The 22663-nt window shown below is 37.0% G+C and overlaps 1 protein-coding gene across 2 annotated transcripts in view; it reads left to right on the plus strand.

Annotated features, from left to right (window-relative positions):
* The window catches only part of LOC123799478 (uncharacterized), a 50555-nt gene extending 28580 nt beyond the window's left edge, over positions 1-21975 (plus strand). Inside the window, exons 1-2 of one of the 2 annotated variants that reach the window (XM_087855354.1) lie at positions 12281-12907; positions 16044-21975. In XM_087855354.1, coding sequence (XP_087711480.1) covers positions 17046-18962 — 1917 coding nt within the window. In that variant the 5' untranslated portion in view covers positions 12281-12907; positions 16044-17045 and the 3' untranslated portion in view covers positions 18963-21975. Of the gene's footprint in view, positions 1-12280; positions 12908-16043 lie in introns of those variants that run through there. The other variant, XM_045808605.2, reaches the window with a different exon arrangement.
* Positions 21976-22663: the final 688 nt, after the last annotated feature.

Raw genomic sequence — 22663 nt, forward strand, 5'->3', positions numbered from 1 at the left:
ATGAGAAGAGAGGAGTAAAACTCCCATAGTCATGAGTGTCCTCTGGCTCTCCCTGGACTGAAAAGACCTTGAAAGTGTTTTTGTCTACAGTTCTGAAGAAGAAAGATTTTGGGCAGGCCACACCGGAAACTGTTTCTCCTTCTGGCACAACTGCTCTGTGGCATACAGAAGACTGGAAGTTTGATGTTTGCTTTTCTTTGTAACTGTGACACACAAGTGCCGATGGCTGGGCTTTAGCCTCTGTATCCAGTCTAAAGTGCCAACAGGGAGAACATGAAAGGCTAAATTGAGAACTGCAACTTCAGAAAACTGAAATCATTTGGGTAGGCAGAGCTTGATTTTTCTACTAGGCTGATTTACTTCCTGAACATTCTAAAAATAAATGTATGAAATGTCAGACATATCCTGTGAAATATAGTCATAGAAGTAAAGAAAATATTTTAAAATACACATGCATATTATTCATGTATTTGGATCAAGACTAAGAGAAAACAAGAAAATGAAGAGTCTAAAAAAAAAAAGAACATGAAAATTCTGATTTGCTTGTAACACATTAAATAATTTTTCTTGTTTTGAAATGTCTTACTAGGTTTCCTTAATAAAATAAAGTTTATTTTAGAAGGTGAACATTTAAGATAAAATGATAAAATGTGAAATTGTTTTGTGAAGAAATATTATGCTTCATACTGTGTATGTAACTTTAAACTACCAATTTAATTTTTATTAATAGTATTTATTAGGAAAATGTTTTTCTTTGTGTTTCAATTTAGCCTATTTTTAAGTCCTCTAAAAATACAATTTGATCCCTATTGTTTTCACTAAACTACCAAAAAAATCTTGACTATGTTTCTTTAAAATATTTTAATTAATGGATGACATGTTATTGATTTTATGAATGCCTGGTGGGATATCTGAGTTTGTGTACCAAAATGATGGTTAGTCTCACTGTTGGCTATTCGTTGCCATCAAGGATTATTAGATTCAGAATCTAAGAGGATGTCAATAGAATAAAATTTACCTTATGTTGTATCTTATGTGGCTCTGCATGCAGCATATATTGGAAATGTCTTAGGCATCTTAGTTAACTGATGATTTGGTTACACAGGAGTGGAATTTAGTTGCCAAGAAAATTAATAGAATCCAACTGGGAATTAATAGAAAAAGAGTATCTCAGAAAAGGAACTGGGACTCCCACTTGGCTGGCCAAGGGTACATCTTTGGCATCCTATTCAGTTCTGGCTGTTGAGTTTTAAGGAAAAACAAAACCCAAACTGAACCCATTCAGGGCAGTGAGGACGTTTTGAAAGCATTTTGAATAAGAGATGAGGGAACTGGATGTGTCTACCTTGAAGAAGATTAGATGAGAGGAGGAAGAAGTTGTGTCAGTCTCAAATATTTGAAAGATAACATGTAGGAAAGAGTTGTAAACTCTTCTCTCTGGCTTCATAATGGTATAATCAAGATCAAATGCCAGAATTTAGGGAGATGAGTTTGCATTCAATAGGAGGCAGAATTTTAGTGTTACCCAGAGATGAAAATTGTAGGTTTTGACAGGTAGCGAGTTCCCCATCTCTATTAGGTCATCTTTTGACAGGGATATGTTCAAGAGAATTGAGAGACTGTCAGCTCGATCAGACTTTTTAAGGTTCTTTCAAATTCATAGAGTATGAAATCTATAAATTTGTTCACATACACACACATGCATACACAAAGCAAAAGCAAAAACAATTTCTTTCTGCACAAAGTTGCTGGCCCCTACTCTTCAGATTTTATAGTTCCTTTACTTTTGTTAAAGTCATAGAAAGGACTAAATAGGACATAATCATTTAGAATAAATACCAATCTGATTGGATTTTGATTTTTAAAAAATATAATTTCTTAAGGTTTCAAAAAAATCCGGTTTTGTGTTATAGTATAGGATGGGGGAAAAAAAGAAAGAAAGATACTGACAGGACGCTGGAGGCTCTAAAGGGGTCAGAGGCTTAGACAGAGAAGTGCTGCTGTTCCCTGCAGGGCGTGGTGGAGCTAAGGTTACAGCACATGTTGGTGATGAACTCGGATTCTGAAGTCATACCGATATGAGTGCACATTCTAGCTTTGCTCTTTTCTAGCTGTGTGTCCTTGAGCAATTTATCTCAGCATTCTTGGCCTCAGTTTTTGTTCATCTGCAAAACTGAAACAGCAAGAGTACATAGCTCTGTATAGTTATAAGAGAAACACAAGATAATACATGTGGAGGGTGTGGTACTTTTAGTGCTCAGTGATTATAATTATTACTGTACTCTTACACATGAGGTACATTTGCTTTACACTGACAAATTCTTAACTTCAATGACACAAATATAAGATTCACATTGAGGAGCGTGTGTGTGTGTGTGTGTGTGTGTGACAAGATCAGTAATTATGACTTTTAGTGTATGTGGAATTCTAGATTTTGTTGTGTTTTGTGTTTTTTTATATGATAAGGGAACTTGACCCTCCGCTAATAAACAAGGAATGATGATTATCTAAAGCTATAATCTTATCTAAATAGAAAATAAAAGTATTTTTGATGTTCCCAAGATATGTTGAATGGTTGTTTTCAAATTATTTTAAACCAGTGTGTTCAGATTAAAGAAATGAATTCAAATATGTGGCTAATCTCATCTTCCTGAGAAAGAAATGCTGTTCAAAAGTAGATAAAATTACTTTTCTTTGAGTCTGTTCTTCCATTTAATCCACCTACAAGTTAGTGTTTTCTTCAGTTTTTTTAAACAATGGTGAATGGTGGTGCTCTTCCAACTGAAAAAATACATTCCATTATACATTATAGTTTCAGTAGTATCAGCTAAACTAACAGAATCAGATGATTGTTTAAAAAATAAACAAATAAAATAAACTTTTGTGAGTTTCCAACCTCCCCACCCTAAACAGGCTGACACGTTTGGTGAAGTAATGTTTTGTTATAATGTAAGCCTTATGAAAAACCATAACATCTCTTTTTTAATGTTTTCCCCATACTTAATTAGTGTTATTTAATTTAATAATGTGTGATTTAATAATAAAAATACAAATGACCATATTATAGGGGATTCTAAGATGTTTAAGACCTGTCCTTGTCTAGTGGGAGACGAAGATAAGTTTACAAATATATACAGCTCAAGAACATATGTTCAAGATTTTACATAAGAGGGAAAAAACTAAACAGAGTTATATAGAATCAGAGAAAGGAGAAATGCATTCATTCAGTTAATTCAATGGAGGCTTCATGAGGGAGGATGCATTTGATGGCTACATCAAAGAGGATGTGGAATTTGGAGAGAGATGAAAGAAGGCACCTTTGAAAGAGTTAAGAGTCTGAAAAACACACTAATGTGGAGAATTGTGTTTATGTTCTATCGACCATTCTCTTGTGGCTGATTTGTGGAAGCCTAGAAAATTAGAGGCCTTTACCAGAGCCCTTTTCTTTTCTTTTTTTTAAAGATTTTATTTATTTATTCGACAGAGATAGAGACAGCCAGCGAGAGAAGGGAACACAAGCAGGGGGAGTGGGAGAGGAAGAAGCAGGCTCCTAGCGGAGGAGCCTGATGTGGGACTCGATCCCGAAACGCCGGGATCACGCCCTGAGCCAAAGGCAGACGCCTAACCACTGTGCCACCCAGGCGCCCCTACCAGACCCCTTTTCTGACTTAAGTCACATTCATCTCTATTATTTACATTGTTTACCACTGTAATGCCTTCTGAGGTTTTCTTTCAGCTCATTACCCCAGCCTCTAATATTAGAGTTTCCCTCCTGTGCTTACTCTAACATGTATAACCAGTCTCTCTCCCTCCCTCTTCTCTCTCTCTCTCTTAGGACATATGCTATTAATTTCATTTTCTCAAATCTGCTAAGCTCTTTCTGATCATTCCGCCCAGAATGTTCTATATCCCTATCTGTCTCACCACCCTATCTTTCCCTAGTTAATTGCTCTTTATTCTTTATGCTGCAGCTATTATTTCCTTTAGGAAATCTTTCCTGACACCCCATCTTGCACACCTCCTGTGTGCTTCACTTGACCAGGAATTCCGCTGTGGCATTACCACACTTGTTTATAATTTCCTATTTTCCTGTCTGTATTCTATCAGCCTAGAAATGCGTGAAAGCAGGAGCCCTATTGCTCTTGTTTCTCCATTACTTAGCACTGTGGTTGCCAAGAAGTATATATGAACATAGCGGTTATTCTTGGTTCAGTGAATGAGTGAGAAAATGAGTACTAGATTCATTAGCATCTTAATGTCTTGAGAATTATTAGAGTGTGAATGTGGACTATCCAAGCTAGTAGCATAGGGATAGCATGGCTAGAGACCCTGAGTAGTCTGGGGCAGCTGAAACACCAATCTTGATTGGACACCGATGACTAGTCAGTGAGAGGATATCTCTTTGGAATTCACTCAAATAGAAACAAATGGGTTAACATGTGAGAAAAAGAGGGGCGCCTGGGTGGCACAGCGGTTAAAGCATCTGCCTTCGGCTCAGGGCGTGATCCCGGAAGCATCTGCCTTCGGCTCAGGGCGTGATCCCGGCGTTCCGGGATCGGGCCCCACATCAGGCTCCTCCTCCATGAGCCTGCTTCTTCCTCTCCCACTCCCCCTGCTTGTGTTCCCTCTCTCGCTGGCTGTCTCAATCTCTGTCAAATAAATAAATAAAATCTTTGAAAAAAAAATAAAATGTGAGAAAAAGATTAAAGCAACAGAGTGAAAAGAAAACAAGACCTTTCCACATTTTTTGTCAAATAAAGGTATATTGAAAGTACAAGACATTGACAAAAGGAGTATCAAGAAAAAAGTCAATAATGGAACATTTTTTAATGGAACGTATTTTTTTAATGATGGTTATGTCAAGTTGAGAGGCATAAAATACTGACTGTTATTGATTAGTGAAATTTTAAATAAACATGTTAACTATGGATGAAAATTTGTAAGACCAAGTTTCTATTTTATATTTATGTTTTCATTTTTGTTTTTGTTTTTAAACATTAGTAGATGGAAACACACATGTGAAGTTGTGAAGATAGTTTAAAGCTACACTAAAAAAGCTCTGTCTATTTCTGGGGATGCCTATGTGTCTGGTTTTTTGACTCTTGGGCAAGATAAGGACTGTTAAATTCAAAATGTAATGTTTAAGGTCCCTGAAGACCCTCTGGGTAATTTCTTTATTTATGGTCTGCAACTGATCTAACCAGTTTGACAAACTTGGCTTGATCCTCTCCCCAAACCAAGAGTCCTTATACAAATCTTACTGGTTCAAACCACAGAAACAAGGAAACTTGGGGAGCTTGAACATGGGACATCTCTTAGACTACAGATGGAAAAAGTCTGCACTCTATTTCTCTTCCTGAATAAAGTGATAATATTATGCTTTTCCAGAGCCCTGTAAAAAGCCAAACATTTATTTAAAAGGCATGGAAACTGAAATTTAATTCATAAGAGTTCCCTTCCCTTCCTTCCTCCCTCCTTTTTCTTTTTTCTTTTCTTTTCTTTTCTCTTTTCTTTCTTTCTTCCTTTCTTTCTTTCTTTCTTTCTTTCTTTCTTTCTTTCTTTCTTTCTTTCTTTCTTTCTTTCTTTCTTCCTTCCTTTCTTTCTTTCTTTCTTTCTTTCTTTCTTTCTTTCTTTCTTTCTTTCTTTTTCTTCTTCTTCTTCTTCTTCTTCTTCTTCTTCTTCTTCTTCTTCTTCTTCTTCTTCCTTCCTTCCTTCCTTCCTTCCTTCCTTCCTTCCTTCCTTCCTTCCTTCTTTTCTTCCTTTTTCTTTCTTTCTTCCTCTCTTTCTTTCATTTTCTTCTTCTTTTTTTTCTTTCTCTTTTGCTTTCATGATAGCTTTAGCTCATCCAACTTTAATGCACTCCCCTCCCCCCCCCCCCAGTATCTCGAGATATACAGGTAAGTGCATTTAGGATTTTCCAAAGGCCTAAATTCAGTGCAAGTTTTAGAAAAATAAACTTTAAAAGCAGTGTATCATATATGCTGGCCAGTGGATCCACCAAAATGACTGTGTTTATAATTCCTATAATTTATAGTTATTTGTATATTAGATTTAAGAACAAAAAGATGTGAGGGTGACTGGGTGTCTCAGTTGGCTAAGCGTCCTACTCTTGATTTCAGCTCAGGTCATGATCTCAGGGTCGTGAGACTGAGCCTTGTGTCAGCTCAGCGCTGGGTGTGGAGCCTGCTTAAGATTCTCTATCTCCCTCATCCCCTCTCCGCCATGATCTCTCTCTCTCTCTCCCTCTGGGAGCGGGGGAAAAGGAATAAAACACAGGAAAAGAAACACAATTACATTTATCTTAAAATCAAGTTATTAACTATTTTATTGCCTGATTTCTCGGGTGTAATATAAAATGAAAAAATTTTTAAAAAAAGAAAAAGAAATGGAAAACACTGCTTCTCAAATAGCACATAACAATAATTATGATGATTTGCAGATTACAAATTCTGTGACAGGCATTGTGATAAGCCCCCTACCACTCTGTTCTTATTTGATTTTCTCACTTAGTAAAATAAAATAATTATTGGTACTCATTTATGAAAAAAGCTTTTTCAATTTTAAGCTAAAATTCAGATCGAATTTTACCCATGAGGGTAAAGCTAATGTATTAATAGCAATTGCACTCCGTTTAAAAAAAGAAAACAAAACAAAGTTAAAGAGTAGCTTAAGCAAAATAAGGATTTCACTTTTTTATCATAGAAAGAGAAGTTTAGAAGTAGGCATTTTAGGACTGGTATGGCGGCTCCCTGATAAAATCAGGATTTTGGACTTTGATATCTCTATATACCTAATCCTTTACTCCTGTGTCGATAGTTTCCCTAGTGAAAATATTTTCACTATTAATAATAATAATAGTCATAAAAAATAATAATAGTGTGGCTTAAATTCTAGAATCTGGTTTTCCTTTCAGAGAGAAAAAGGAATGGCAGTTCTTGCCAACTGAGTCTGTCTCACCATTTTAAGATGCTTTCTCAAGCCCCTTCCAAAAACTTCCACTGAAGTATCAGCAGCCAGAAATATATGGCTTAGTCAGTTTTAATTGCAAAGAAGTCTGGGGAATATAGCTTTTTATCTGAGCACTTTGCTACTACATCAAAATCAGAATTCTGGTAATGGATAAATAAAAAAGAAAGGGGGCAATATATTTTGTAGTAACCAGAAATCTGTATTTATAAAGGGGCAGAGTTAAGATTCGAAGGCAGATTTTCTAATATCAAACCCAGGACAAATCATTACTATGTTACAAAACATCCCTTAGTTGCTCTGGCCTCAGTCATGTGCTAAAACTTGGAATGGAATGAAATGGAATACAATGGGATGGAATGTGGTAAAGCACTCTCGTGAATCTGGTAAATGTCACAAATATCAGTCAATATATCAACAGGGAAATGGAACAGTTGGGGAATGCTATATAAATATGGTACGGGTCACAAAAGATATGTGAAGGGCTTCTTTCTTTTCTAGTTTATTCTCCTGATAATTGAAACCCTGTAAAATATTTACCATTTGCCAGGCTGACCTTACTTGACTGAATTAGTTTAACTGTCAGAGAACATTGTGAAATATCAAGAATAAGAGAAATATGCTCTCTTACTGTAAGATACAATTTATTTTAGGGGCTTGCATGAAGTCCAAGACCACAATAGCAATGCTGATATATTACTATTTCCATTCCCCATTTTTCTAGGGCATAGAAACATATTTCTGCAGAATTATAGGAGCAAAGTTATTATAAATACTCAAACCGCTTCGTTTTAACATTTGATTTGTTTGCCTTACAAATCCACCTTCCTGACTCTGATCAAACCTTAAATCATGTTGATACTGAAATTATTACAGGGTCACTGCAGATTATTTGTTTTTTTTCTTGGCCCTTGCTTGAAAATCCAGGCATTTTATATGATATATTGATAAAATATACTCAGTAGCAAATCAAAGTCATGTGAAAGTGAGTTAGCTAAGTATATTCTAACTGCAGATAAATAAATTAAAAAGAAAATCACTTTTTAAAATAATTCAGTTGTATGTTAGGAATATGGCAGTTTAGAAAATCAACTTATGGTATTTAAAAAATATGAAGAAAATACTTTAATGAATGTGGTCAATTCTAAAATTAATTAATTTTATTCTAAAAAAAACCCTAGGAAACCTCTCAAGCATATGTTAACACTTAAGCTTAGAAATCTATTATTGGTATTTATTTAAGCCACTGATATTGTTTAATATCAGCCAAAATAGACTTATATCCTAACAGAGACGGATTCTGAGTTATATCCATAAGTTCATATCTGTTCTACTCATATTCAAAATTCTCAGAAATTTTCCATAAAGTATATTATAAGGAAGAATTTGAGCCAACAGATATGTGCTGTTCTTTATACTTATGTATGTAGCATTTAGCATAGTGGCTGGCATTAAAAGGCGTTCAATAAATATAAGTAAATTAATAAGTGAATGTATTAAAAGAAATTGGTGACAGAGTTTCTAGGATAGAGATATTTTATGATATTTAAAAGAATCACAGGATACCCTAGCTTTTCAATTTTATGTCTGTTTTATAATTTAAGTTACCATACATCCTGTTGGTGTTTAATCATGTTTGAGTAGAGCTTATATATGTTTATGCACACAACTTGAAAAATCTTCTTTTTTATTTAGTTCAATAGCACCACTCAACTTATTGAAATGAAACTTACTTTAGGTTTTATTATATTCTGGTTCAGTTTAAGGACAATAGTGTTTATATCTCCTTTTTGCTTCAGACATTCTAGATCAGACAATTAGAAGCAAGACAACTATGCATTTGTTGCCTACAACACTGGGAAGATTCATTTTCCTTACCTATTAACTGTCATATCAAATAAATAGGCTGAGAGTTTCTTTGTGATAAATGCACTCTGTTTAATGCAATGAGACAGTCTTTTAATTTGAGAACCTAGCATAGTGTCAGTTAAATCTCCTCTGCTGATTTAATTAGCAAGAAGTCAATGTTAATTACTTTGCATTTAAACTTTTGGAGCCTCACAGATGAAAAAATATATAATCCTTTTTGAAAATGAAAAAATCAAAGCCCAGTAATAAAATCAGTTTGTATGGTTTTTAAGGGTGTGTAAATATGTTAAACAGCTAATGAATTATTCAACACTGTACGTACTTGGAAGATGTACAGATTTTAATGAGCCTCCCTAATTCTACTTTCCTACCATCTTACATTATCTTATTCCAAGTTGTTTTTATTGGATAGTGTTCATTAGAAGAAATAGTCATCAATTTACCATATCTTGAAATGAGGAAAGATAAAATATTTATTCACCATAAATTCTTATCAACTAATTGATTATACTGCCTTATATAAGGTAAGCAAAGTAAAAGTAGAAATCTCATTTTGATTATGTTTTTACACAGAAGCTATCTGTCAAACAATTACATAAAATCCAATTTTTTAATATGTGTCAACATTTTAAACTATTTTGTTATGCCTTCGTTTTGAACTCCTGGCTCGAACAAAGCTCAGTAAGAGAGACTGCTAGATATACAAAACCTTGCTTCATCACAATTTTTTCAGAGGCACAGAAAATATTTCTTATTCCTTTTATTGGCAAAGTGACATTGGGATATATTGGGGTGGCTCTAAACATTTGATGCTAAGAAGGAATGTGTTGGGTTTTTTGTTTTGGCGTTTGTTTGTTTTTAAATTTTGAGTGGAGAAAAACTAAAGGCAAGCTCAAAATAATTGTGTTTGAGTGTGCAAAGAGCTGTCATGACTCAGGGGATAGAGGACAAAATCTCACAACAAAGGATCTAGAAATCAGTGTACCAAGGAGTTAACAGTGGATGTCTCCAGATAGGAATCCATATATTCATATATTTTGCAATAAACATGTTTTGTCTTTTGGAGTATTACAGTGAGATTTTAAAACAGGCATAGAGAATTCTAGAGCTAAAGGATCAAGGATGAGTAAGTGAGTATCTAAGAAGTGTTATTTCAGATTGCAAAATCTCCATGTATTTCAAACTCAAACCTCCACTAGTGGTTACATGTCTGTGTTGATTGCTATTTCTAAGCTGATTATTAAAAGGTCAACTGATACCAGTTAACATCTTTATCTACCCTGGTATAGAACATGGATCTATGGGGGCGCCTGGGTGGCACAGCGGTTAAGCGTCTGCCTTCGGCTCAGGGCGTGATCCTGGCGTTCTGGGATCGAGCCCCACACCGGGCTCCCTGCTCCGCTGGGAGCCTGCTTCTTCCTCTCCCACTCCCCCTGCTTGTGTTCCCTTTCTCGCTGGCTGTCTCTATCTCTGTCGAATAAATAAATAAAATCTTAAAAAAAAAAAAAAAAGAACATGGATCTATGGGGAATCAGGTACTGAAAATTAGGAGCAGGAACTCAGAGAAATCTTCAAGAAAGAAGATCTAGGAGGGAAAGGATGGCCTAACATGGGAAGTGAGCAAATGCCAAACTTTGTGTCCACTTAGTTTGGCTAAATTCAAAAGAATTTCCTCCTCATTTCCAAAGAAAGTTAAGTGTACTTAACATTAATCTATGCTATTATACTCCAATTTATTTTATTTTAATTTTGGGATTCGGCTTCTTTCAGTAGCTTGGGATTCCTATCAGGAATCCAAGCTCACTTTGCATAGCCAGAGGAATTATTGTAAGGGAGTTAGGCACATGAGCTCTGGAACATGACCTTGGGAAGGTGGTTTAATTCCCCAGAATTGTTTTTTTTTTTAAATACAAGTGGACTTGTGTTTTGTAACTATTAAACCACAAATTACATAAAAGTGGTAAGAGAGTCACTAATAATACTTAAGAACACCCTTAAGTATATGATTTATTGAAAGTCAGTCCTCAACACAAGGGTTTAAAAAAAAAACACTAAAAACCAAAAACCAAAATACTTAAGAACAAAAATAAAATAATATTAGTAACCATTGTTGGGCAGTTCCTCACTTTATTTTCCTTTTTAAAAAGCTTTATTGAGGTATAGTTGATATAAATATTGCACACATTTAATATATATAACTTGATGTTTACACCTGATATATTATCACCACAATCACAATATCCATCACCTCCAAAATTTTCCTTGTGCTCTTTTGTGGTTTTCTTGGGGTTTTTTTGCTTGTTTTGTTTTTGTCGTAGTTGTTTGGGATGAGATCTATCTCTAAAATATATTGAAGTGTAAAATACCATATGGTTTTCTATAGATACTATGTTATACAGCATTGTCTTCATTTCATTGGTGAAGAACTGATGTGTAGAGAGGTGAAGTAACTTGCCCGTTACTGAACCCAGCTCTTTACCAGCAGGACAAGGAGCCACATCTGACTGCTAGCATCCGTAAACCATACTGGGAGTGCGTCCTACTGAGTTCAAGCCGCTACTTTATGCTTGATTGCTTTAATTCGAGGGATGTAAATTGTGTGTTTCTCTAACACATATAAAAATCATCACGTAATATTCATCAGGATTCTTACTAACTTATAGAATGTTGGTTTTCTCACAGACTCTAACTGTAGCCTATTTGAAAGTTTTGAAAATATTTTTTCTTGACAATTTTTCCAAGTAAGTCTGAGGTTGGCAGTCCACACAATTATCAGTGTGCTTTTTGCTCACTTTAATTCTGAGTTTGTTTTCTATAAGAAGACAGATTAGAGAGAGAATGGTACCAATAAACTGATGTTATCGTCTATGGGGAGATATATTTGATATTTTACTGTAAACTTCTGGCTTTAGCATTTTCAAGAAATTAGAGATAAACAACCAAAAGCCTTTTTCCATTTTCATCAATCTGATTTTTAAAATTTATGTAGATTTAAAAACTGACCTAATCTTAAAAATGTATTACACTCTTGTAAGTAATAAGAGCTCAATACACGTTGGTTTCCTCAGGCCTTCCTCTAAGACTTGGTTAAAGGTACCAAAATTTAGTGTATGTGGTTGGTACTGTCTCTCTCGCTTTCTCTCTCTCTCTCTCTCTCTCTCTCTCGGTACTGTGTTCCATATTAAATTCAAGAATAATATACATCACATAGAGCTAGCAAAAACTTATGTTTTCATCCTCGGGTAACAGACAGATAATCTATGAGTTCACCGTTCTAGTTCTGACTCTGCTGCTGAAGTATAGATATATATTTAAATGTCTTTTTTATTTATTTATCAGTGAATTTACAAGATAGTAATATAAAGACCACCTATTTCTTTAATTATGAGGAAGTAGAAAAGGAATATGTGAAACCATCCAAATCCTTCCCTTGTATTTACAGCTGACACGTGGTGAACAGAGGAGAGCATCTGAGAAGCCTGACCATATGCCACTATTTCTCTGATTTGACCAAGGAAGCAAAAGGAAGTAATGGCGTGAAAGAGAGCTCTGGGTGTGCTTTCATGGAATCCTCTGTGGCCAACTCTTGGCTGTCTTCAATCCTTGATCACTGGCCTTTCTTTATACTTGGCATAATAATACTTAAGCACACGTCATTCAAAGACACTCACTATGTCTGGACTATTTATTCCTACAGATACAGGGTTAATACTATATCAGTTCAAAATTAAAACAAGCATATAATCAAACAAACTGTTATTTCTTAGTTAATTGTTAGGAAATGGCTTACTCTGTCCCTTCATTCTCTGCCTGTGGGCTCAGTTTCTTCTTAGAAAGTTGTCTAGACCCATATTAGAGGGTTTATGTTCAGAGAGATAGAGGATCATACTAATGAGGGCTCAGATGCTGGAACTAGATTGCTATGTTTGAATCCTTAGCTCTTTTTTCCCCCTGATATGCAGTTTTAAGTATATATATTTGAAGTGGCTAACACTTTCCCCCAGTATTTCCTACATTTGCAGAATTTGCTATGTTAGACACTTCCATGTTGAGAACAGCTTCTCGTGACTTGGTAAGTCGGAGGGAACTTTGCCCTTTCTGTTTCCACTTCTCCTTTGTCCTCATTCTCTGCTAATCTTCCTGTGCCTTATCAATGAGTTTAACTTCTGTCTCGTGTTGGTTCTGTCTTTTGCTCTGAGACTTTGGGAAATGACTTAACCTTAGCATGTCAGTGCCTCATTCCTCAGATGAGGAACATGATAAAATCTATGTCATATTTTAAATACACACATACGCACACACACACAGTATTATTTTTATAGAAAACTTAGAATGACAGATTTTACATAGAAGGTACTGTGTACTAGTGTTGCCAAGATCATTGTCCAGGATCGCTATGACTTATTCTTAAATATTATTAAACTTCATTCTTTTGCCAATGCACTATTAAGAGATTATGAACCCTTATTTCACTCCTTTAGTTTCTTTCACTTTTACTCTGTTGCTATTTGATCTAACTTAACCTTCTTCCACTCTCTCCCTCTCCCCCATTTCCCGCATGGTCTTGCCTTTTATTCATGCCCCCACCACTGACCACCGCAGTCCCCTGGCTGAAATTTGGGTGTGACATTCAGAGGTCCTCCAGTACCTGAGATATTCACAAGCTCTTTATATTTAATCCCTAAGCCTTTGCTGAAATTGACATTCATTTATTATTGTTCACCTGGAAAGAAAAGCACTAGTCTCGATCCATTCTCTAATTACACCTCTGATATTTGCTCACCAGGTGGTTAAGGGTGAATGAATGCCTTAACTTCTCTTGATCAAGCAGAGAGCCCTCAGTAACCTAAATGCTACTGCAGTAGTAGCTTCTTCACAGCTGTTAGGTCTCTTAATTAAAGTTATTAAGCTCAAACTACCTCCATACTAGGAAATAAATTGTGCTCCAATTTTTTGAGCTCCTTGATTAATGGGCAGTGGAAATAGAAGAATCCTTAGCCTGTAGCCTATATCACCATATTATACACTTAATAAATATTTATTGTTACATGTTATAGGAAATGATCTGTGGAATGCAAAAGATACCGATTTGAAAAGGACTTAGATGAAGTGGTTTAGTTACATGAATTGGTTTATTTCAAACCTTCTGTTTGTTTTATAGGAACAGTCATAGGTCTGAAAAACAAAAATGGTAACAGCTGGTCTTTTCCCTTATGGAACTCACTGTTTAGTTTCACCAGATGTTCTAAAATGCATAACACACACACACACACACACACACACACATACACGTACACGCATCTACATCAATAACACTCACAACACAACACTACCTCAAAACATCCTGATAATGATAAGGTTATGAAGCATGTTGCACTTTGAAAATACGGGAAAAAAGGGCCACTATTTAGTAATTTACTTCCCTTGAACACTAACCAAGGACAAAGACCAATTTTATGAATGCTATATCATACACTTTTTTCCATATATCTTGAGTTCCTCTGGTTTCTTCTTATAGAATAAATGATTCAATTTCCATAAAAATTTTCAAAGGGCTATGAATGCAATAAAGCATTTCCTTTTGGACATATTTATTTTATTTTTGGATAAAAGGAACTCCAGATCTTGCAGTTCTTTGAAAAAAGCAAAACAAAGACCAAAAGCAAAACTAAACTAAACAAAAACCCAAACAAACAAAAACGACGACATAAGTTTTGTTGAAATTAGGCCAATTTTTTTTTTGAAGCACTTTTTTAGAACAAATGTCTCATAAGATATTCTTGGGAAAGGAATTTCCTCATCAAGTAAGTTTCAGAAACACTATATTCTATGTCTCTATCTTGGTGCTTGACAGTGAATTTAGACATATTGAAATATCTGAGAAAATTTTTAATTAAGAAACAAGTATAAATGGATTGGCCAAATCATTTTCAAACTTAATGGATCATAGAATTCTCTTTATTTCCCTCTTCCTACTTGTAGCTTAAGTAACACTGGTATTTTGAGAATCATCTTGCTTTAGGCTGAATGTGTATCAATTCTGAGGCTCAAATGCTGAGAAAATGCATTATATCATTTCATATTACCCATAGAGAATTCTACATTTAGGTTCTTGGATGATCTTTGCTTGTATTTGAATGCCTACAAGCTGGCCTCTACATGAAACGTAAAGAAATCTCTTTTATTATTATCATTCTTATTATTAACCATTATTATTATCATTTAATCATGCCCCTCTGTGTGAAGAGTGCTGCTGCTCAAATACTCTCCCTGTGTAGTCTGAATGCTGAAACATTGCTGGGGGGCGGGGGGCAGGGGCGGGGCGTAAACATGGATAAATAAGTGAAACACAGGGAAAGCACACAAGAAGATTCTTCTCTTCCTTCAGATTGTCTAATTCACTTCTCTTACATGCCTTGAAAGACTGTAGGAACACCATAGTGAATGCTGTCTTTAATAAAACAAAAACAGTTTCAAACAATCCGTACATTTAGTGAAGCTGTTTTTAACTGGACTTGTCCAAATGCTACTAGCCAGAATCCAAGACCAAGGCTTACTTGGGAATCAACAGCCAGTGCCAGACCCAAATTAAATGTTACTGCTCTCAGCTTCTTGGGTCCTCATTTCAAGCCTCACTGTGTCACTTAAACCAACAGGGATGATTTCTTTAGCTTACTTAAAAAAAAAAAATCATCTTATTTCTGCACTTCATAATGTCATAGTCACCATTCTCTTTCTTAATTAAATGATACATATGCTGCTCCTTTTAATTGTGAGATAATGAACAAACGTCTGACCTCTTGTATTCCTCAGTCTCTGCTGAAAAGCATTTTCTCAAGGGTCATTGAGAAGACCTTTTTGGAAAGCATATTCAATGTCCAAATAAAAATAAGAGGAGAAAAAATTGCTAAGGTGGCTCCTGTTCTTTTGATTGTTATATGGACTTCTATGATTCCATTTTATCCCCCTATCACAAAAGCAAGGTAAAACTTTGACATTTGATCCTAGAATAATGTCACTAAAATTAAATATTAGATAGTTCTAAAGGCTTATGAGTAAATCTCAATGGCTGAAGACAAAAAAGTAGCCAGTTTATGATAACTATGATAAGAAGAAAAAAAAATTGGTAGCACAAAAGATTCAAAATGTGAGTTCTTTTTTTATTTTCCTCATAAACAATTCTAATCTCTCTAATTTTTCCCCACCAGGAATACTTTGCTGTCAGTTAGACTGTAAAAGAAGAGAAAGAGTTTTGTTCCAATGGTAACAACAAGAAAAACAGACAAAAAATATATAAAAATCATATTTTTCTATGAAGTAGAGAAGAGTGGAGGTTTGAAAGAAGCTAAGCGAACTGGATTTTATAAAGAAACAAACCCTTCAGAGAAGAGGAGAGAGAAGTAGCTACTTCTTTCTGGGGGTCAATGCCAGGTTTGGATTCAGAGTACTGCGGGAGGACTGAGGATGCCAAGAGCTAGTTGGAATGGACTGTAGGTTGGAGGAACCCCAGCTCAGCCGGGCAATTGTGCCTCTTTCCCCACCCCAACCTTGACAATAAAAAACAGTGGATAAAGACCTGGTAAGTAAAGAGAAGTCACCCAGTTTTGGCTATTCTCTAAATGACTGGATTCCAGAACTTTGTGGAATTGAAACCAGTAACGAAGCAAGCCTATCTGAAAGTGCAGCCAAGTCTTCCAGCTCAGACAGACACCATCGAAAGCTGACAGAATATAACAGAGATCAGACTAGAGTCAAGAATTAGACCTATACTTATATAACCCCTTGGTTTCAACGAACATGCCAATGCACTTACAAGGGAAAAGAGAGTCTCTTTAAGAAATGTTGGGAAAACTTCCTTTCCATATGGAAAAAAAAAAAAAAAAAAAGAACTGATCTCTATTATACGCCAAACACAGTAATGAATTTGCGATAGATCATATCCTTAATGTAAAAGCTAAAATTATAAAACTTCTAAAAGAAAGATAGGTGATGTCGGAGTCATCACTTACAGTTGTTGTATCTGCCGTGGGGCAGACATTGCAACTGTGTCCCCACCAGCTTTAGCCTCTCTGTCAGTGACAAGTCCCCACATCCAGGAGCTACACAGACACGTAGACTCTGCCCAGGGGGTAGCTACTGCACAGGAGCTGGAGGTGAGCAGAGAGAAGACCTCACCTTTCTTCAGGGAGACCACTCGGGAGACCAGAAAAATGGCATCGGGGCTCTCAGCCAGGAGTGACCCAGCCCTTGTGTCATTCCACGATGTAGCTGTGGTCTTCACCCGGGAAGAGTGGCGGCTGTTGAGCCACGCTCAGAGGCTGCTGTACAGGTGTGTGATGTTGGAAAACTACAGCAACTTGGTCTCCCTGGGAATTCCATTTCCCAAGCCAACACTTGTCATTTCGCTAGAGCAGGGGGAAGAACCCTGGAGAGAGGAGAGCAAACATCTGCCCAGCCCCTGTTCGGCAGATGCAAAGCCAGAAATTCAGCGTGATTCCTCCTCTGCTCTGGACTTCTGCAGTCGGCAGTTATGCCAGCACGTGCTACACGATCACTGCCTTCCCATCTGCCCGGGCTTGCTAGCAGGTGCTCTCCGCCCGGCATACCAGAAGCAGCAGCAACCACTTTCTTATGAAAGCTTCCGCAACGACCAAGTGAAAGATGAAGGCAGAGAAGAGGGCTCCAAATCATTGTTTGAGAGGACAAAGGGGAGGTTTACCTCCAGAGCTTTCTTCAGCCCACCTGATGGACAGCTAATAAGCTTGAGGGAAGGCAAGGCAGTGGTGGAAATAAAGCTCAGCTCGGCTGAGAAGGCAAACCGTTTAGAAACAGACGAAGTACTAAAGTGGGTAGATCTCTCAGGATTTGAAGTAGTGAACTGTGGAAATTGCGGGCTAGGCTTTAGCCAGAAATCAGCCCTCTTTGTTCATCAGAGGACCCACTCAGGAGGAAAGCCTTATATTTGCAGTGAGTGCGGTCGAAGCTTCAGCTATAAATCAGCTCTCATCACACACAAGAGATCACATACCGGGGAGAAGCCTTACTTCTGCACCGAGTGTGGGCAAGCCTTCAGCCAGAAGTCAAACCTAGTCACACACAAGATGGCACACTCTGGGGAGAGGCCTTTTGCATGTGAGGAGTGTGGACGAAGCTTCAGCCAGAAGTCAACCCTCATCAGACACCTGAGGACACACTCAGGGGAGAAGCCCTTTGTGTGCCGGGAGTGTGGGCGGCGCTTTCGGGATAAGTCAAACCTTATCACACACCAGAGGACACACTCATGGGAAAAGCCTTATGTGTGCAGGGATTGTGGGAGGCTTTTTAGAGACAAATCAACTCTCAGCAAACATCAGAGGATCCATTCAGGGGAGAATCCTCATTTGTGCACTGAATGTGGCCGGAGCTTTAGTCAGAAATCTTACCTCATAAAACACAAGAGGACACACTCAGGAGAGAAGCCTTTTGTGTGTCGGGAGTGTGGACGAGGCTTTAGTGATAAGTCAAACCTTACCACACACCAGAGGGCACACTCAGGAGAGAACCCCTATATGTGTGCAGAGTGTGGCCGAGGGTTTAGTGTTAAGTCAGCTCTCATGACACACCAGAGGACACACTCAGGTGAGAAGCCTTATGTGTGCCAAGAATGTGGGCGAGGCTTTAGGCATAAGTCAACCCTTGTTGCACATCAGAGGACGCACTCAGGAGAGAAGCCTTTTTTGTGCGGGGAATGTGGGCGAGGCTTTAGACAGAAGTCACACCTCATCAGTCATCAGAGGACACACTCTGGGGAGAAGGCTTACGTTTGCACTGAGTGTGGGCAAGCCTTTAGCCAGAAAGCAAATCTAGTCAGGCACAAGATGGCCCACTCAAGGGAGAAGCCCTTTGTGTGCAGGGAGTGTGGGAGAGGCTTTAGCCAGAAGTCAGCTCTCATAAGACATCAGAGGACACATTCTGGGGAGAAGCCTTTTGTATGCAGGGAGTGTGAGCGGGGCTTTAGTGATAAGGCAACTCTCAGCACACATCAGAGAACACACTCAAGGGAAAAACCTTATATTTGCAGTAAGTGTGGGGAAGGCTTTAGGCTGAAATCACTCCTTATTAGACACCAGAGGACACATCTGTTGTAAAGAACCTTTATGCGCAAGGAGTGTAAGCAAGGCTTCAGTAATAAATCACAAATCATACCTCAACATGCAAGAAGAGAGAACTTTAGGAGAAATCTCATGTGTGCAAAGGGTGGGACTTCAGAGACACTAACTTTCATCAGAGGACAGGAGAAGACCTACCTGTGTAAAACAATGGTTTTCAATTAGAAGCAATTTTATCCCCTGCCTAGGTGATAGCTGGTGAAATCTAGAGACGTTTTCTTACTGTCACAACTGGGAGGTTGCTTCTGGCGTGTGGTGGATTGAGGCCAAGGACACTGCTAAACGTCATGATGCACAGGACTGCCTCCCACAACAGAAGTCTCCTACGCTGTAAGACTTGGATCCCTCTAAGGCTAACTTTGGCTCCCAGATCCCCGTTGTTGGCTCAGAGGAAAATTTCTTACACTCTCCTGCGGCTGAGTCTCCTGCCCAGACCTCCATCCACCCCTCTCTCCTTCAATCCAGATCTGATGCCTCTCCCTGCCTTCTCTGACTCTTTTCATTTGTTTTCTCAAATATGGCTTTCCCAATAGCCTCTTAACACACCGAATCCCAACCTCTTTTTCAGAAGACTCCAACTCACACAATCACGAGGAGAGAATGGTAACTTTACAATGAAGAAACTCGGCCTATACCACCTAACAAAGTTAACCACTAACATTGAGACAGAGTGCCATCATAAGCCTCCTAACAGGATTCATTGATAAAGATACCATGTCATTTTTAAGACCTATTTCTGCCAAAAAAAGCTGTTACTTAAGTCTTGTCATGAGAAATTATTAAATAAACTTAAATTAAGTAGTATTTTACAAAACAACTGTCCTGTCCTTTTTAAAAATATCAAAGCCAGGAAAAACACAAAAAGGCTGACAATCGGTTGCAGATTACAGGAGACTATGGAGACATGGCCACGCAATGCTTGATAGAGGATCGGATCACGGACTTTAAAAAATATAGTCACGAAAGACTATGGACTGGACAATATTGCTTAATCAATGTTAAATCAATGATAAGCACAGCGTACTGTAGTCATGGAAGTCATCTTTGCTTTGAAAATACACAAGTGAGTGTTTAGAGTTAAAAAGATAATGATGTCAACTTATGCACAAATTGTTCAGAAAAAAATGATCTGAAATGTTCATAAAAAACAAAAAGCATATAAACAATATATTTTCCAGGAGTTGGGGAAGGGAGCAAGACAGACAGGCAGACAGACAGAGGGAGGGAGAAAAGGGACATAAGTGGAACAAGTATGAATCAATGGTAAATCCACTTAAAGGGTATACGACAGTGCCTTATATTCTTCTTGCAATTTTCCTCTTTTTGGTATTTTATCAAAGTAAAAACATAAGCAAAAAAGAAAAAAAAGGATGGAAGGAAGGAAGGAAAAAGAGAAGGAAAGAAAGGAAGGAACGAAGAGAAGGAAGGAAAGAACGTAAGAAGGAAGGAAGGGAGGGAGAGAAGGAAGAGATGGGGAAGGAAGAGAAGAAAGAGAAGGAAGGAAGGAAGAGTAGGAAAGAAAGGAAGGAAGGATGCTTCTGGGATGGTGGGTTGGTTGGTGGTTGGAATAATCGCTGTTAGATTTGCACTTGTGACACAGCCCAGAATAACTCAACTCCTGAAGAAATTAGAAAAATTAGCTCGTAATCCTACCTGCCAGATAAAAGAAAGGACTTGCATTCTTTGTGAAGTATCCATACATTAGTCTCCAGCATTGTTTAAAAATACACAGTGTTCTGAATATAATAAAAAATGACCAAATATGGAATAAAATAGAAAAATGTGACCTTACTCAAAGAAAAAGGATAGAAGCAGACCAACAAGTCACCTAGTTATTGGAAATCACAGCCGTGGCTTTAAATCAATTATTATAACTACTTTAAAGAGTTTAGAAGTAAATTGGCAGGATATTTCAAAAAGGAAAAGCAAAACTAAAAAAAGAACCAGATATGAATACTAATATTGAAATATGCAATATCTGATTTTTTTCCATGCCTGCCAAAGCAATAAAATTAACTGCCATTTTCCTTCCATTTCTTTCTGAAATAACTTTCATAAAGATTCAAACGAATGATTTAAATAAACCCAGAAATAACACTGAAGGGAGCCATTGCTTTGAAAGTTATTCATCGACTCATTCTTTACAACTAGGAAAACCAGTCAATAAACCCTGATCTAGTCAACCATATTATTAAGAAGTACTACATTTAAAATTTGTTTTTCATATTTTGGACTCTAAAAATTATACTGCTCCTCTCAACTCTGCCATTTGCTTGGGAAGCAGATCTGCTTCTGTGATCCTTATTTAGAATTGTTTTTATTTCCAAATTTTAAACAGGATATTTGCTTTCTCTTAAGGCATCTGCCCAAGTAGTTTTCTTTTTCATAAATAAATGTTTGAAAACTTATATCCTTTTCTAGGTGAGCAAGAATCTTCGGTCTCTTTCTCTGTCCCTTTCTCACTGTCGCCCTTTCTTTTACTCTGTTTCTATGTCTATTGCATTTAGACCAACCCCGTCCCCTAATTCAGTAAATATAACTTCTCAGTTTTTGCAACTCAATTTCAAAGGAGCAATAACCATTAAAAGTCATATATTTTCCTGGTTGGGTTATTTTCATTAATCAGTATTCCCATATTAAATGTGGTGTAATAACAATGGACTGGCCAGATGTGATCCACTTAGTGTTGGGATTAAAATGGGTGAAATTTCCAGGGAATGATTAGTGTTTCTTATGGAAAGCGACCCTGCAATGAATATAGTATGATGAAGGTGTTTTGGAAAGTGATGATTTGTGTTCTTTTTCTCGTATTCTTTGACATCAGAGAATGATATGAATCAACTTCAGTTCATTGTGTTAGTATGAAACAACACTTAACAGTTTTGGGTTATTAAAATTTATCTGTTTTCCCCTTTTGGCAGACAGTATGAGCTTATGTTAGATGAGTTTATTATTTCTTTTATATCTCAAATAAACCTTTTTAAAATTGAAAGGATTTTACTTGTCATTTCACACACACAAACACTCATACACACACACTCCAACCACAAAACCTATGATTTCGTACAAGATTGTTATTAGGAATACTTCCTTTGGAAAAGTTCAGAGCAAAATGAGCAGCAAGTGCATAAGGATTTATTCCTATAAGTTTTATATTATAATTCAATTTGTGTAATCTTGGACCTTTCTAGGATATCTTCTTAAGCTCAAATACATATTGCTTTATGAGTCTAATGTGTGGAATTAAAAACAAAATGTGAAAGAGAGCCATGGGTGGTGTCAATCTGGAACTGTGACATGAGAAGTAGGTAGTAAGTTTGTCCACTTTTCTCTCTGGAGTCTCCTCCAGCACAAGCAGAAGGAGTCTAGATAGAGGAGTTTCTTTCTAGACATTTGGTCCTCAGAGAAACATTTCTATGGATTTCCCATATGTTAAATCTGGGTTGGGGGACAAGATCTTCTGTCAACTTCAAAGTGTCAGCTGTGATATACAATAGTAGGAAGGCCACAGAAAAATATGCAGAATGATTAAAGCAAGCTGCCCTTCCGATAGATTTGGATATTGATGGATTCAATTACCTCCTACTTCCCTCACCTTCTTACACCCAAGTAGCTAAATCACAATTGCTGTTTTTATGCTGTAATCTTGGCAAATACAGACAAACTGTTGTAATAGTAAA

The sequence above is a fragment of the Ursus americanus genome, chromosome 24 (assembly GCF_024610735.1).
Source record: "Ursus americanus isolate L20-20 chromosome 24, mUrsAme1.1.p, whole genome shotgun sequence".
Lineage (NCBI taxonomy): Eukaryota > Metazoa > Chordata > Mammalia > Carnivora > Ursidae > Ursus > Ursus americanus.